Source organism: Crotalus tigris, unplaced genomic scaffold (assembly GCF_016545835.1).
Source record: "Crotalus tigris isolate CLP2741 ecotype Arizona unplaced genomic scaffold, ASM1654583v1 scf7180000024506.7606697, whole genome shotgun sequence".
NCBI classification, from domain to species: Eukaryota; Metazoa; Chordata; class Lepidosauria; order Squamata; family Viperidae; genus Crotalus; species Crotalus tigris.
Window position 1 is genome coordinate 734,589 of NW_024100678.1, and position 15,275 is coordinate 749,863.

The 15,275-nt window shown below is 43.7% G+C and overlaps 1 protein-coding gene across 1 annotated transcript in view; it reads left to right on the forward strand.

The window, feature by feature from the left end:
• Positions 1-15,275, forward strand: part of SHB (SH2 domain containing adaptor protein B) — a 176,153-nt gene that overhangs the window by 108,191 nt on the left and 52,687 nt on the right. The window contains exon 3 of the mRNA XM_039333544.1: positions 5,423-5,638. Coding sequence (XP_039189478.1) covers positions 5,423-5,638 — 216 coding nt within the window. The remainder of the gene's footprint in view (positions 1-5,422; positions 5,639-15,275) is intronic.

Sequence of the window (15,275 nt, forward strand, 5' to 3'; positions counted from 1 at the left end):
TTCCTTTTTATTTCTCTCTGTTTAAAGGCATGGCCGCTAGAGTATTCAGCCACATATGGAAAACTGGTTTGCCTTAAAGGTGAATTAGCTGCAGGATGGTTAAATTTTTCATAATCAATAACACTAATTGACCCAGCCTATGTTATAAAATAAACTCAGTTGTAACCAAATTGGTACATCTGATGACATTGTTCACTCAGTTATTCGTTTTGGTTGAATGCTATTAAGGGAAATGGACCTAATGGACTTTATACAATTAATTCTAAATCACATTTCTGCCAGACACTATATCCACATCATTTTATTGCCAGTAACGTGGATACATTTTTGCCCTTGCCTTCTTATATTTTTTTTTGATTTCCCAGTCTAACCTATCACTCTGGGATTCCTTATTGCCCCCAACTGGTCAAAGATGATGACTAAGTAGTGCCACTCGGCTGGTCAAGTAAGTCCAAAGTAGTTTTAACGCTTCTTCTTCCCTGGGCAAATAAAATTGTACAATTCAGTTTTGCTTATTCACTGTGACATTTACTATGACAGACACAGGGCAACAAAAGTAAAGATAGTCCTCAACTTACAACTGGTAACTTAGCAACCGTTCAAAGTAATGGTGGACCACCCAGGGCTACTTAAGACCCAGATTTGAAGTTCCCACAACCATTCCTGGTCATGTGATCACATTTTGGGCACTTGATAACTAGCCTGCATTTACAGCCTTTTCGCAGTGTCACATGACCATGCTTGACTACGTTTGTGTTTGTTTGTTTTTTGCCAGAACTGGTATTTACTTTCCATTTCCAACAAAAATTGCCAATTGCAGACAATGCATTTGCTTAAGGACTGCAATGTTTGCATAATGACCACTGTAGGAAAAAAAAACATAAAATCAGACATGGTCACATGGTGGCCTGCTTAACATCTGGCACAAGTTACAACATAATTCTGGGCTCATTTATGGTTTTTAGTCAAGGACTATCTGTTCCTTGTTCTTTTGGCCAGTGGTATTTCAAGATGTGAAGAAATTGCTTTAAAAATTAATATGGTAGCAAAGAATTTGAGGAATCCTTTAATTAAATATCACATCTTTAATTAAATATCACATCTGGCCTCCACTTTTAAAATTGTACCAGTAAAATAATTCATAATAAATCATATCTTCCTGTACAAAAGTTTTTTTCAATAAAAATGTTTTATACTGTTTTAGACTCATATACTCACACATATATAATAATGAGTTGTAGTGTTGAGGTTTGGTTTTATTGTTTGGTTTGGGGTAGTTTTTATTTGCTTTACGAATGTTTAGGCTGTACATAAATATATGTTCATATAGTTGCTGTATTAAGCCATTGAAAGCTGTCAGATTCTGTTTTTAATTGTTAGCCATTCAGAATCATTTATGTGGTGAGCAGCAAAATTAAAATAGCTTTGAATAGATTATTTAAATCTATTAAATAAACATAAATTGCGAGCAGTGATGCTTTAGCTAAAATTATTACATGGTCTGCCTATTCAGAAATTCAACATTGCAAATAATAATCATAATCGTTTATTTAACTTGTTTGCTGCCTGATTCTCAACAATTCTAGGTAGCTCACAACAATCAAAGAAATTATAATAAAACCAATAAAACCTAAAAAAAATAAAAATAAAGATGGCAAGTGTCATGAAGTGAGGATTTTCAGTCTTCTTTGCCAAAGGCTTAGGTGAAGAGCCAGAAGCTTCATTTTCAGCATATTATCACTACTGACAAAACAAGTTAAAGAAAAACTTAACAATTTCTAAAAATAAACAAAGTAACAGTCATAATAAGAGAACAGGTACCAATATTATTGCTAATCTCTGGGCAAAATATGTAGATGCATTTCTTAACAATGTTCTATTGAGGTCAATGCATTTTGGAGTCCTGCTCAAGATTGAATCAGACTTGTTTTAAATCCCATCCTAGAAGATACAGATTCTTTAATAGCCAGTTCTTTAGAGCTATGCATCAAAGAGGGGGTAGAATGGTTATTAAATAGCAGTCATTATCCATGAGCAGGATTTATGTAGCATATAATTATTATATTACATACTGTAGTATTGCTATTATATTTTTATCCTGCCCCTTTTTTATAAATAACTCAAGGCAGCAAAAATCTCTAGTACTCCTGTGTCCTATTTTCCACAAAAATAACACTTTGAGGTGGTTTGGACTGAGAGGCAGTCATCTAGCCCAGCTTTCATGCTGAAAGAAGGCCTAAAATTGATTGTCTGCTAGTTTCTAATCTAGGCCATCCTGTTAAACATCCGTCCAAATTGCAGAAATGCTACACTAAACTCTGCAGTGTGTCATATAGCCTAGAATCATTGTCCGACAATAAGGTTTGTGTCAGTTATATAGTTCTTAATGGCAATCATTTGCTACCACTGGAGAAATAGATACAGAATAACAGAAGTGGACCTTGGAGATCTTCTAATCTAACCCCTGCTCAAGCAGAAAACCCTATAAAATTTCAGACAAATTGTTGTTCAATCTCTTCTTAAAAGCCTCCAGTTCTGGAACACAAACAACTTCTGGAAGCAAGTCATTCCACTGATTAGTTGTTTGAACTATCAGGAAGCAAATACATATTTGGAGTAGAATTTAGCCAATTCTCTCATGAACCTTCCTTCTATCTGCAGTGCTCTCATCCAAGTTGAGAAAGGAAGCAGTATATACCCAGAAATACAATATGATGATAGAAACACACACATATTGTCCTGCTGTTCTGGGACTCTTTTATGTTAAGAACATGAGAAGAACAAAAAAAAAAAAAGTCTCCCACTGACTAAACAAAAGATGACCACATTTTTGTCTATGCTTTCTGTGTTCCCATAGTGGCTGGTCATATACCCTTGTAAACCAGATAGATGTATATTAGAGTTCACATTTCATCCAGATGTTATTGAGAGGCAATCTGATTCTAAAGGAGATTTAATCTGTTACTAGCTTTATTTCCTGCAACCGTGGTTTTTTTTTCCCCATTGAAAACAGTCTAAATTGGCATTGGCGCATAATATAGAATTTTGAAGCTCAACTTGATCCTTTGAAGAAAGACTTTCTTTTTTCAATCCTGAATTTGCCACTCTTAAATTCTTTGCCAAGTTAGAGTATCTCCATGTCCATATTTTCCATACCATGCATAATTTCAAAATATCTCAACAGTATTGGGATTCCTTTTCTAAGCTAAAGCAATTGACTGCAAAGATATGTTTTGCTGGGGGAGTGGGGGCAGGAATATCCATACTTGGAATACCACAATTGTGAGTAATCTTTCCTCATGGGTGGCTATCAACCTCACTTCAGGGACAGGGACACCACCAAACACTATGCACTTTAATCCAGGGGTAGGTAGAGACCAGATGGTCTGTCTACCAAGATACTTATCTGACACCACAGTTTGTGCCAGGGGAAGTTTCCTGCCATTCTTTTTTAGCAGCCCCAGATGGTGTATTTTAGTACTCATTAGGTATACTCCAGTATAAAGTTTCTAGGTATTTGAATAGCACGACTCAAAAGTTTCCGGAAAGGGAAAGAGAGGATGCTGTTAGTTATTACCATCAGTGACTCATTCAGTAGAAAAACTGGATAAGGACACACCTGTAAATAACACTTCTTCAAGAATTTGCAAGATCTATTTCCAGAATATTTAACTTTTACCAGTGAAATTCTCCTGATATCCTTGGACATGCTGCTTATTGCTGATGTAACTCCCTCATAACAATGCTAAGATAAAATAAGATATACCTAAGAATGATGCTGTGATCTTCTGGAGGAAAAGGCAAAATGGAAATGTATAGTATCAGTCACATCATATCTATGGGGCCAAGGTTTAGTAGATAAGTAAATATAGGATGGTAATCATCATGCAAGAAGGTGCTGATCTGGACATCCCAGTTTAATTACCTTCACCAGCAATTTACTTTTTTATTTAATATTTAGAGGTAGAATCCATTTATAATTGCCAAACTCAGCTTGCTTTAATATGTATGATTTTACAGACTTTTTTCATTGGAATTAAGAGATTGAAAGATAATATTAATAATCACAAATGCCAAGCCTTGTGATATAATCTTCAAAGAGAATTTGGAGTAGCTTCTATGGAGCCCTTTTGTTCACAATATTCATTTGATTTGCTCTAGCCACCCTGTTCCCTAGGAACATTTCTCATGGTGTTATAATCTGGAAAGTTAGGGTCTCTAGTAAGTTGAATTACCACACGTTGTAATTTCTTAATCATAGCAAGAGGCATTTTAAGCTTAGAGCAACAGTAGCAACTGCATGATAAATTTCATGATAAAAAGTGCCCCAGTTCTGCTTAGATATTCTATACCAGGCAAAGCTGTCAAAGACCATCATGTTAACATAGTGCTTGGAGCATAGCTTATAAAGAGGAAGGTGTCTTTTGATACCACTTTCAGAGAAACCCTTTACAGCTATTGAATACAATTAAAATTCAAAACAACTTAAAGGTGCTTTGATATCTGTGTATTTAGACCTGCTCTATGCAGATACAGCATCTTGCCATTGTTCTTCTGTTTTTCTTAAACTATGGCATTATGACAACTAGCAAGTTTCATGACCTATATTAGATTTGTTGGGTGGCAAATTACGTGAGCTTTTTTTGAAGCAGCCTTCCTCTCACAAGCTCCAGATATGCAGTGTTTCTCAACCTTGATAATTTTAAGGCATGTGGACTTCAACTCCCAGAATTCCACATGCCTTAAAATTGTCAAGGTTGAGAAACACTGTGTTAGTGGGAAATTTTAGCATTGTTTGTCATCCCATCCAGATGCTACCAGATTGGAGGAGCATGTGTTAAGACAGGAATGTGCAACTTCACCAGCTCTGAGGCTGCCTCAAACTGAATGTGCATAAGAAACCAAGATTCTTTTTGGCCATTTCAGCAGTTTTAAGGGATGAAATGTATAGCTTAAACCTCTGAAAGACTTAAGAAACTTATAGGAGAGACAGAGAGAGAATGAGAGTGAGTGAGAAAGCGAAAAAAGGGCAAAAATGTCAGCCCAGCCATTCTGGTGGGTTCAAGAAAGAATTGAGCATAAAGAATTCTCTTGAGTCACATATAAGCCCTTTGCTTGTCCTTTCTGCTCTACAATCTTGCTGAAATTATAGGAACCTCTTTCCTGTGATTCTTAACTTTCCTGACATTTTGGTAAATTATATATTGCCATTTGGTAAACTGTTATCAGAGACTTTGCTATGTTTCTTCTTTTGTTCAGTTTGAGAGAAGCTAAACTTGGAAACCTTTGGCAGCTTACATATCCACACCGTTCTTGTTGCTGTTAATTTATTGTTCATATTAAATTACACTACATGAACTTTTTTTCCTTGCCTGCTGATGGTAGCAGAAAAATTAATCCAATTATTTTCCCATTCTGACAGAGTTACAGAGACAAGACAGTGTGAAGCCCCAGCAAAAAGACATCCAGCTATATGACACACCTTACGAACCTGAAGGCAATGGCGTGGAATCTGATTCAGAAAGTGCTGTGAGTCAACGCCTGAGAGAGAGCAAGTTGCCACAGGATGATGATAGGCCCGCAGATGAGTATGACCAGCCATGGGAATGGAATAAGGTCACCATTCCTGCTTTGGCAGGTGAGAGCCTCTGAAGGAAATCATTACAATTCTGTCTTGTGTCTTGCAGGAAATATTAAAATATGGAGTGTTAATGCTGCTTTAGAGCATAATAGAACGATTTTGTGATGTCTAGTATATGTTATTGAGATCTAAGAAAATCAAACAGAAAGCCTTGCTGTTCAGAGGCAGCACACTTCTGAACAATAGACAAGGAAAACTGTCAAGACTGGGTCATAGCTACAGGCTTGGTACACATATTCAGACAATGGAATGTGCATTATCCTACAGAGGACCACTAAAAGCCTTTTCTGGAAACAATCCTAGCTCCATATCTGAATTCTTATCTCAGCTTTTGGTTTTAACTGGCTGGGTGTCAGAAGGTATTGGGGAATTGCAGTCTATTCCATTTGATAGGCAGTTTGTCAGATTCAGTCATGGTAGCTAGGTCTCACAATGTGACATCTGCACATAATATAACCATCTCTTCAACCAGATCCGTCAAAGCTTCAGAAGCCAAAAATAGGGGGAAAGATATCATAGATGGCAATTTGTCAGTATTATCATGGGTGGATTTGTGGATGCAGAACTGAATTTTATAGGTACAGAACAATCCAGTAACATTTGTTTACTATTTATTTTACTGGAGCCAAAATAATGATGATTTTCAAAATCTTACGCCTGTTCCATATTTTATTTCACAGAAACTTAAATTTTCATAGAAGACTAGATTTTTGATGGAGTGACAGCCATAAAGGGAGTTTTTAATTTTCTCTTACCTGATGATACATTACTTTTTGAAAGTGAATTAATTAATCTGACAACCCAAAAAGCATAGTTTAGTATCAGTCATATATAGATTCAGATTAGCAAGATGAAGTTGCTACACAGTCATTTGGGAGATTATTCAACACAACTTGTTGTTTTGAAATGTGTGTAAGGTAACAAATTGAGTTCCATTATATCAGGTGAAAAAAATTAGCATTAAATGAAATTTCAGGAGCTGTTTTTAAGATTGTTTTTATCCCATTGCAAAAACTTTAGCCTTTGGCCTTGAGTATTTTGGCTGTGAGGCTACTCTATTCGATGAGGAAATTTCTCTTCTATCTCTATCTCTCTCCCTTTCTCTCTCTGCTATTTTCTGTATATCTATATATTTGTATCCAAAACACCTGATATACGAATAGATTATAGCAGATAGGATTGTGCCTTAAATGTCCCCCCCTACCTGCTATTGCAGATCTTCCAGATCTCCCAGAGGTACATCACAGAGCATACTTGCCCTTCCTCACTACGTCCTTCAGAATTGAATTTGAATTCATTTTAAAACTCTCATTGCCTTTTAATTTCACATATTTTATTCTCCTACCACAGCTTAACAACCTGATTGGCAGGAGGAATGAACTTCCTCCCTAAATCATTGAAATGCAGACCAGAGTTGTAGATGTGTCTGCTGTCTAAGGTATTGCCTTTCTGTGTATAATAAGCCCTGAGGAGATGCCACTTCATTTCTTCTCACTTGAAATCAATGCTAGTGTAACTCATAACTATATAACCAGATTCTGGAATGATTCCTTATTGTTAATTGAATTTCTGGTACAAGTGTGTTGAGGCAGTTGCTGTTAACAGAAGAGATTCCCTAACCAGCTTTCTGGGCAAAGGGTTGTATTTTGATGTTATGCTTAATTTGGTTGCAATTAATGAGGCAACATCTGTTTGTTAGAAATTATTGTTCTGTACAAGTGAGTGGAAATTTTAACCTGTGTGAAACTGCATTTGTAGAAGATAAAGAGCAATATCTATCAATGGTGACTTTTTCTGTGTATGCTAATGCTTTCTACTGATTTTCTGCTTAGCTGAAGATTCTAATTAGCAGTTTTTCTCATCCAGTACATACTAAGAGTAAATAGGTATTTAGTGCTCAAGACTGTAGCCACAAAGGAGAAGTTGAGTGCCTTGTGAAATATTGTAGTTCTCCAGCACTGGAGATGGATAATCCACCAATGGGTTTAGACTGTATTCCTGCCCAATCAGATCAGTCAGCCAAAATTGCCACGCCCGTCCTGGACCATAGAGATCCCAGTCTTGACTGATCTCGCCCAGGACAGATGTACAACTTTGGCTCTTAGGCAGGTACAGTCTCTATTGGTGGATTTTCCATTTCCAAGTTAGCTTGAGCAGTGCTGTATTCAGCACGGAATTTGGCTATCCCTATTAGTATTAATTTCCAATTCCTGGTTTGAGGGAGATAAAGATTGGAATTGGGCTCCTTCCTTACCTTCCCCCTCCTCCCCACCCCAGCTAATTGATTTCCTTCAAAGCTTCTAACTCGCTTGATCCATCCCGTGGACTAACGGCTGTTAGTCCCCGGCTGATATCAGATCGGCCTCATTCTTACCGGAGGTTGCGGCTGCAGCTCCAGCAGCTGAAGACAAGAGTCGGCAGAGGAGGCTGTTGTGATGGGCCAGGATCCCTCTCGGGAATCCCACGATTCTGCTTCCTTGGAGCTGCAGCCGCAGCTCCGGTGATCATTTAAGCTGACCGTCACATTTTTCCCCACTAGCCTCAGAGACTTGATAGCTTCCTTCTCACGGCCAAAGGCGCGTGCGCGCCAAAGGGGGCCAGCGCCGATCAGCTGTTAGGCGGTTGATTGGAGGGGTGGAAAGCGCCGTTTTCCTTTCAAAGCCTTCTGGCGCGGACCTTCCTGTTTGGCAAAGGAATGCTCTTTGGCGCCAGCGTCCCCTCGAGCCTCTCAGACCGCAGCAGGCCTAGACGCCTTTTCCTCATGCGGTCACTGATCAGCGGTTAGGAGGCCGATCGGAGATGCAGAAAGCACCGTTTCCTTAACAAAGCCTCTGGCACGGCCTTCCTCCTTGGCAAGGAGCGCGCCAGCGTTCCCCAAAGCCTCTTGGACTGCGACAGACCTAGACGTCTTCCCTTCATGCAGCCACCATTTTGGGCCGTGTGGTCCTCATGGGAATACTGGAGGAAGGAGCTCCTTCCTCCTCTTTTCGGAACATTCTTCCTTGTCATCAGACAAGGGGCTTCATTGAGGGTCAACTAAAGCAGAATACCCATGGAGAGCGAATCCAGGCCTCATCGCCACCAGAAAGGCCGCCATTTGAGGGCAGCCACCATTTTGGAAGTCAGACAGGCTTGAGGCCTGTTCTCTCAAAGGGCAACAAAACTTCCAAGCCCTCTTAGGCCACACTTTAAGCCATATCAGGCAATTCAAATTACTCTCAGTGTACACACTTCTACCCTTGGTCCCTTTCTGGTTTGGTGTCTCTCGGCCTCACCTCCGCTCTGGCCTAACCCAGCGTGATAATGGGCCTACTAAATTGCCAACAGCTGTATCTGGATTCCAGGCATCCCCTATAGTGCACCTGTTCTTATCCACAACAGCTCTATCCAGATTCCAGGCACCCCTGTAGTGCATCTGTCCTTATCCGCACAACAGCTATAGCTGGATTCCAGGCGTCCCCTGTCGTGCATCTGTTCTTATCCATGCAGCAGCTTATCTGGATTCCAGGTATCCCCTATAGTGCACCTGTTCTTATCCAGTGTATACTATTCTCTGGATACCAGGAGTTCCCCATTGTACTCCTGTGTTATCAGAGAATGGAGGATTCTATGCCTTCTGCAAAGGACGCTTTGCCGTATTCAATGGCTCCTATGCACCCTAAATCCTCTAGTCAGGAGGTTACTGGCAAGAGTAAGCTCCTTCCTTTAGCGGCCTCTTCAACCCTTCCTTCTTTGTTCCCTTGCTCCGCAAGGTCACATCCACAGCCCATCTCGGGCCCAATCCTTCCTCAGCAGCAACCACAGTTCCCCCTAAATTGGAGGTGGACCCAAACTTCACCGAACCGGTGGCAGCTCAACACCACATTCCTTGCCCTCCCATGTTTCTGAACACGATCCGAAAGCAGTGGACATCGCTGGCCTCCCTTCCCCTCCCAGGTAATACTGACAAAAAGCTTTACAATGTGGCTAAGGATTTGGAGGAGGCCCTGGAGGTGCCCACAGTGGATGAGCCCTTAGGGCACCTAGTATTACTCTCTGTCATTCCAGGCGACGCCTCTGAGACTCTCAAAGCTGAGGACCATAAGTGCGAACTCGCCTACCGCAGGACGCATCAAGCGGCTGCATGGGCTATTAGAGCGGCCACCTCCACATCTTTCTTCAACAGATCGGCCCTCCGCTGGCTAAAGCAGCTCCAGGCCCGTATCCCAGCAGAGGATATCCGCACCCACCAAGACCTTAGCAAGATGGTGGCGGCCACCAAGTATGCATCAGATGCCACTCTCCAGGTTGCCAGATTTTCCTCCAGGTCTATGGCTTCCAGCATCACTGCTCACCATATGCTTTGGTTGAAGCACTGGCAAGCCAACGCCAAGTCTAAATGGCATCTATCAGCGGCACCTTATCAGGGAGGCAAGCTGTTTAGGGATGCGTTGAATCCTTATCTCACCAAGAATAAGGACAAACGCAAGGTCCTTAATCCTCTCCTTAAGAGATCAGACAAACAGTCCAATTCTTATCCACGAAGACAGTCCTTTCGTGCAGGGGCTAGGTACAACTACACTCAACCCATCCATCCCTTCCCGGCCAGGCAGGACAGACAGGATAGGCAGCCTGACAGGCAGGCAGCCAGACCTAGACAGCAATCTCAGGGCAAGCGACCCTTTTGTGGGAACGGCCGACTGTTCCACCACTCCAGGTGAACCCCCAGCGGTCCCTCCCATAGGGGGCAGACTCTCTCTCTTTGCCCACCAATGGGAGGCCATCACCACAGACACATGGGTACTAAACACCATATGTCATGGTCTGTCCCTGGAGTTCATCTCCAACCCTCCAAATCGATTTCTCTCCTGCCCCTACCCATGGAATCGAACAAAGGAAAGACTACTGAACAAAGCTGTTCAACATCTACTAAACATACAGGCCATAGAACCAGTGCCAGCGGACCAGAGAGGTCGGGGGTTTTATTCCATCCTCTTCGTCATCTCCAAGGCGTCAGGGGGATAGAGAGCCATTTTAGATCTCAAGAGCTTGAATTATCATCTTGCATACCGCAAACGCTCCGCTCCATCTTGGAAAGCGTAAGGAAAGGGGACTTCCTGACGTCTATCGACCTCACGGAAGCGTACCTCCATATCCCCATCTTTCTCGCCCACTGCCAGTTTCTACGGTTCGCACACAAGGAGTGCCATTTTCAATACAGGGCACTCCCATTTGGCCTATCATCAGCTCCCAGGGTATTTACCAAGATCCTGACAGTTCTAGCAGCTCACCCAAGGATAGTGCCAGTAAGAGTCCAATGTTACCTGGACGACATATTAATCTAGTTATCATCTACCCAGTCCGCCCTGGCGGACCTCGAACTGAAGCTACTCCAGGGTCACGGGTTCTCGGTAAACTTCCCCAAGAGCCATATGGTTCCCACAACAAGGCTGTTACACCTAGGGACCATTATAGACATGGTGGAGTGCCAGGTCTAGTTATCACAGGAACGCCGGGACAGCATAAGGGAGTTAGTCCTCCAATTACACAGAAGGCGAGCTGTAACATTGGCCAGTCTCTCCCAATTGTTAGGGAAAGATGATCTCGGCCATAGCAATCGTTGCTTGGTCCAGGCTCCACTCCAAGGAACTTCAGTGGTTCCTGCTCCCCTTCCAAAGACAGAACCTCAGTGCCTTCCAGCAAAGGGTGAGACTCCCACTACAGGTATTGCGCTCTCTCACGTGGTGGCTCTCACCCGCCATGCTCAAGGGGTCCTCCTTCAAAGAGCCAGATCGGCTCGTGCTGACAACCGACACCAGCCTGTTCAACTGGGGAGCGCACCTTCACTCACAGTGGGCACAGGACCGTTGGTCTCGCTCAGACCTTCGGCACAAAATCAATTGGCTGGAGCTCCGGGCCATACATCTGGCCCTTCACCACTTTCACAGCCTGGTGACGAGGCATCACGTATTGGTCCTCACGGACAATGTGGCTGCCAAGGCTCATATAAACTGGCAGGGAGGCACCAGATCTCGGACCCTATTGACCAAAGCCCTTCTACTGGGCTCCTGGGCAGAATCCAATCTGGCCTCCATCAAGGCCGATCACATTTCAGGGGAGGCGAACACTCAGGCCGATCTCCTGAGCAGGGCAACAGTAGATCACTCGGAATGGCGACTCCACCTGAGGATTTTCAGAGAAATCTGTCACTGGTTCGGCCTGCCGTTGCTGGACTTCTTTGCATCTCTGGGCAATGCCCAGCTATCTCGATTCTTTTCCTGGTTTCCATCTCCAGGGGCAGAACGAACGGATGCGCTCCGGAGCCCATGGCCAGGGGGCTTGCTTTACGCCTTCCCTCCTCTCCCTTTCCTGGCGGTCATCCGCAAGCTTCTTCGGGAGCAGGCAGAGATCCTCCAAGTGGCTCTGTACTGGCCACGGAGGCCTTGGTTCGCCGATCTGCTGAGTCTCTCCCTTGTGGATCCATAGAGGATTCCTCTGGACCGGGTTTCGCTCAGCCAGGGGACCATTCTCCATCCGGACCCCCAATGGCTCCAGTTAGAAATCTGGCACTTGAGCGCTCAATGTTGTCACGGGAGTTTTGCTCTCCAGGGGACATTGCGGTAATCCAGGCTTCCCGTCGCCCTTCTACAAACCGCATTTACGAGGCCACGTGGAAGAACTTTCTCTCGTGGTGCTCAGTTCGACACTTGTCACTCTCAGACCTTATGATTCCCCATATTCTGGACTATCTATTAGAGGGACTTGGCCCCAAACACATTGCACAGACAGATCGCAGCACTTTCCACAGTACTCACCTATGACTCCGCAGTTTCCCTGGGACATCACCCCCTACTCCGCTCATTCCTCAAGGGAGGCGCCAACACCATGCCCCCTGTAGTGCACAGATACCCTTCTTGGGCGCTTCCACGGGTTCTTCGGGCCCTGACCAAGCCGCCCTTTGAGCCTCTGAAAACGTGTGACATTCGCTATCTGTCCCACACGGTGGCATTCTTGGTGGCGATCACATCGGCGTGACGCATTTCCAAATTGGCAGCGCTGTCTATCTGGGATGACCTGTGCATTTTCCACCAGGATCGAGTGGTCCTCCGCCTCAATCCTACCTTTCTTCCAGAGGTCAACTCCCTTTTCCACGGGGCCCAGGAAATCATGCTCCCAGATTTCTGTCCTAACCCATCGCATGATCAGGAACGGCAATGGCATCCATTGGACGTCTGCAGGGCGCTCCGGTACTATATCTCATGGACAGCGGCGTTCCGCAACTCAGAGGCCCTCTTTGTCTCCTTCCGCCCTTTCTCCAGGGGTCGAAAGGTCTCCTCCTCCACGATTGGCAGGTGGATTAGGGCTTTCATTGCAGGGCATATCAAGCTGCCTTCATTGCCGGTTCCACGACGGTTCTACTTCCGCGGCCTGGGCCACTCAGGCATCCATTGAAGATGTCTGCAGGGTGGCCACATGGTCTTCACCATCTCTCTTTATACGGCACTATAAAATTGATAGGTTCGCCTCGGCGGAGGCCTCCTTTGGTAGGAGGGTTCTCCAACAGGTCATACCTCAAAGTGCCACGCTGGACCGGCCTGATCCCCTCCCTCAGGGACAGTAGGCTTTGGTATGTCCCATTGGTGGATTATCCATCTCCAGTGCTGGAGAAGGGGCGTTGTCTTACCTGAACGCCTTTTCTCAGCACGGAGATGGATAATCCACTCCCGCCCTCGCAGGTTACTTAGGCCTAGGGCTAGATTTATGAGCCAATACGTCTTGCGGTCAGTCAATGGCTATGCTCGCATCAAGACTGGGATCTCTATGCTCCAGGACGGGCGTGGCAACTTTGGCTGACTGATCTGATTGGGCGGGAACACAGTCTAACCCATTGGTGGATTATCCATCTCCGTGCTGAGAAAAGGCGTTCAGGTAAGACAATGCCCCATTTCTCCTCTAATTTTTTAAGATGTCCTATAGTTTTAAGAATGTTCTCATTTGGGACAAAGGGACATATGTACACTGTGCTTAAAAGTTTGTGAATTGTTTTAAATTTTCAATATTTGCATCAATATGACCTAAAATGTGGTTTGTTCTCTACATAAGTCTTTAAACTAAATAAAGAGAACCCAGTTAAATAAATGAGTCAAAACATTACAGTAGCCCTCGACTTACAACCTGTCACTTAATGACCATTTGCAGCACATTTCAGTATCACTTCCAGCCCTCATAAAACATCCTGCCATTCCCTCCCTAGGTAATATGACAGTTCGGGTCCTCGGCAACCTGTTTGTATTTACAACTGTTTGCCAAGTGCCCTGCAATTATGGATTCTCTGCTGGCCTGCCCAGAAAATCAATAGGAAAGCTGGCAAGAAAAGTTGCAAAAAAGTCAATAGGAAAGCTGGCAGGAAAAGTTGCAAGCCAAGGGACATTGGATTTCAGCTCCATTCCCCCAGCATGCCAAGGGATTTCCCCTCCCCTTCATGCAGGGAGGGGATATCCTCCCACACACTAGAGCAGGGGTAGGCAAGCTTGGCTTTTTTATGACTTGTGGACTTCAATACCCAGAATTCCTGAACCAGCCATGCTGACTCAGGAATTCTGGGAGTTGAAGTCCACAAGTCATAAAAGAGCCAAGGTTGCCTATCCCTGCACTAGAGGAACAGACCTCAAATCTGATGAAAAAGCCAGTGAAACAGCAGTCTGCTGTGCCACTCAGAATTCCGACATTGGCTGTTGTTTTCCTCTCCCCTCTGGAAACTTCAGAAGAGCTTCACTCTCTGAGGGATGGAGAAAACCCTTAGAGTACTGGAGGAACAGAGATCTGACAAAACTGCCAGTGAACATCAGTGTTCATGCAATTGTTCTCCCTTGTGGGGCAGGATGAGGGTCTAGGTCTCCTAAGTTTCATGGGAGGTTCATGCTGTCTCTTGGAGGTCCAGTTAACAATCCACACAGTTACATAATGACAGCAACTGGAGAGCCAGGATTGCAGTCATCAAGCAAAATAGTTACATGGCATCTCACTTAATGAACACTTTGATCAGTGACCAAAATTCCAGCCCAATTATACAGTGGGGCAAAAAGTATTTAGTCAGCCACCAATTGTGCAAGTTCTCCCACTTAAAAAAATGAGAGAGGCCTGTAATTGTCATCATAGGTAGACCTCAACTATGAGAGACAAAATGAGAAAACAAATCAAGACAATCACATTGTTTGATTTGGAAAGAATTTATTTGCAAATTATGGTGGAAAATAAGTATTTGGTCACCTACAAACAAGCAAGATTTCTGGCTCTCACAGACCTGTAACTTCTTCTTTAAGAGGCTCCTCTGTCCTCCACTCATTACCTGTATTAATGGCACCTGTTTGAACTTGTTATCAGTATAAAAGACACCTGTCCACAACCTCAAACAGTCACACTCCAAACTCCACTATGGTGAAGACCAAAGAGCTGTCGAAGGACACCAGAAACAAAATTGTAGACCTGCACCAGGCTGGGAAGACTGAATCTGCAATAGGCAAGCAGCTTGGTGTGAAGAAATCAACTGTGGGAGCAATAATTAGAAAATGGAAGACATACAAGACCACTGATAATCTCCCTTGATCTGGGGCTCCATGCAAGATCTCACCCCATGGGGTCAACATGATCACAA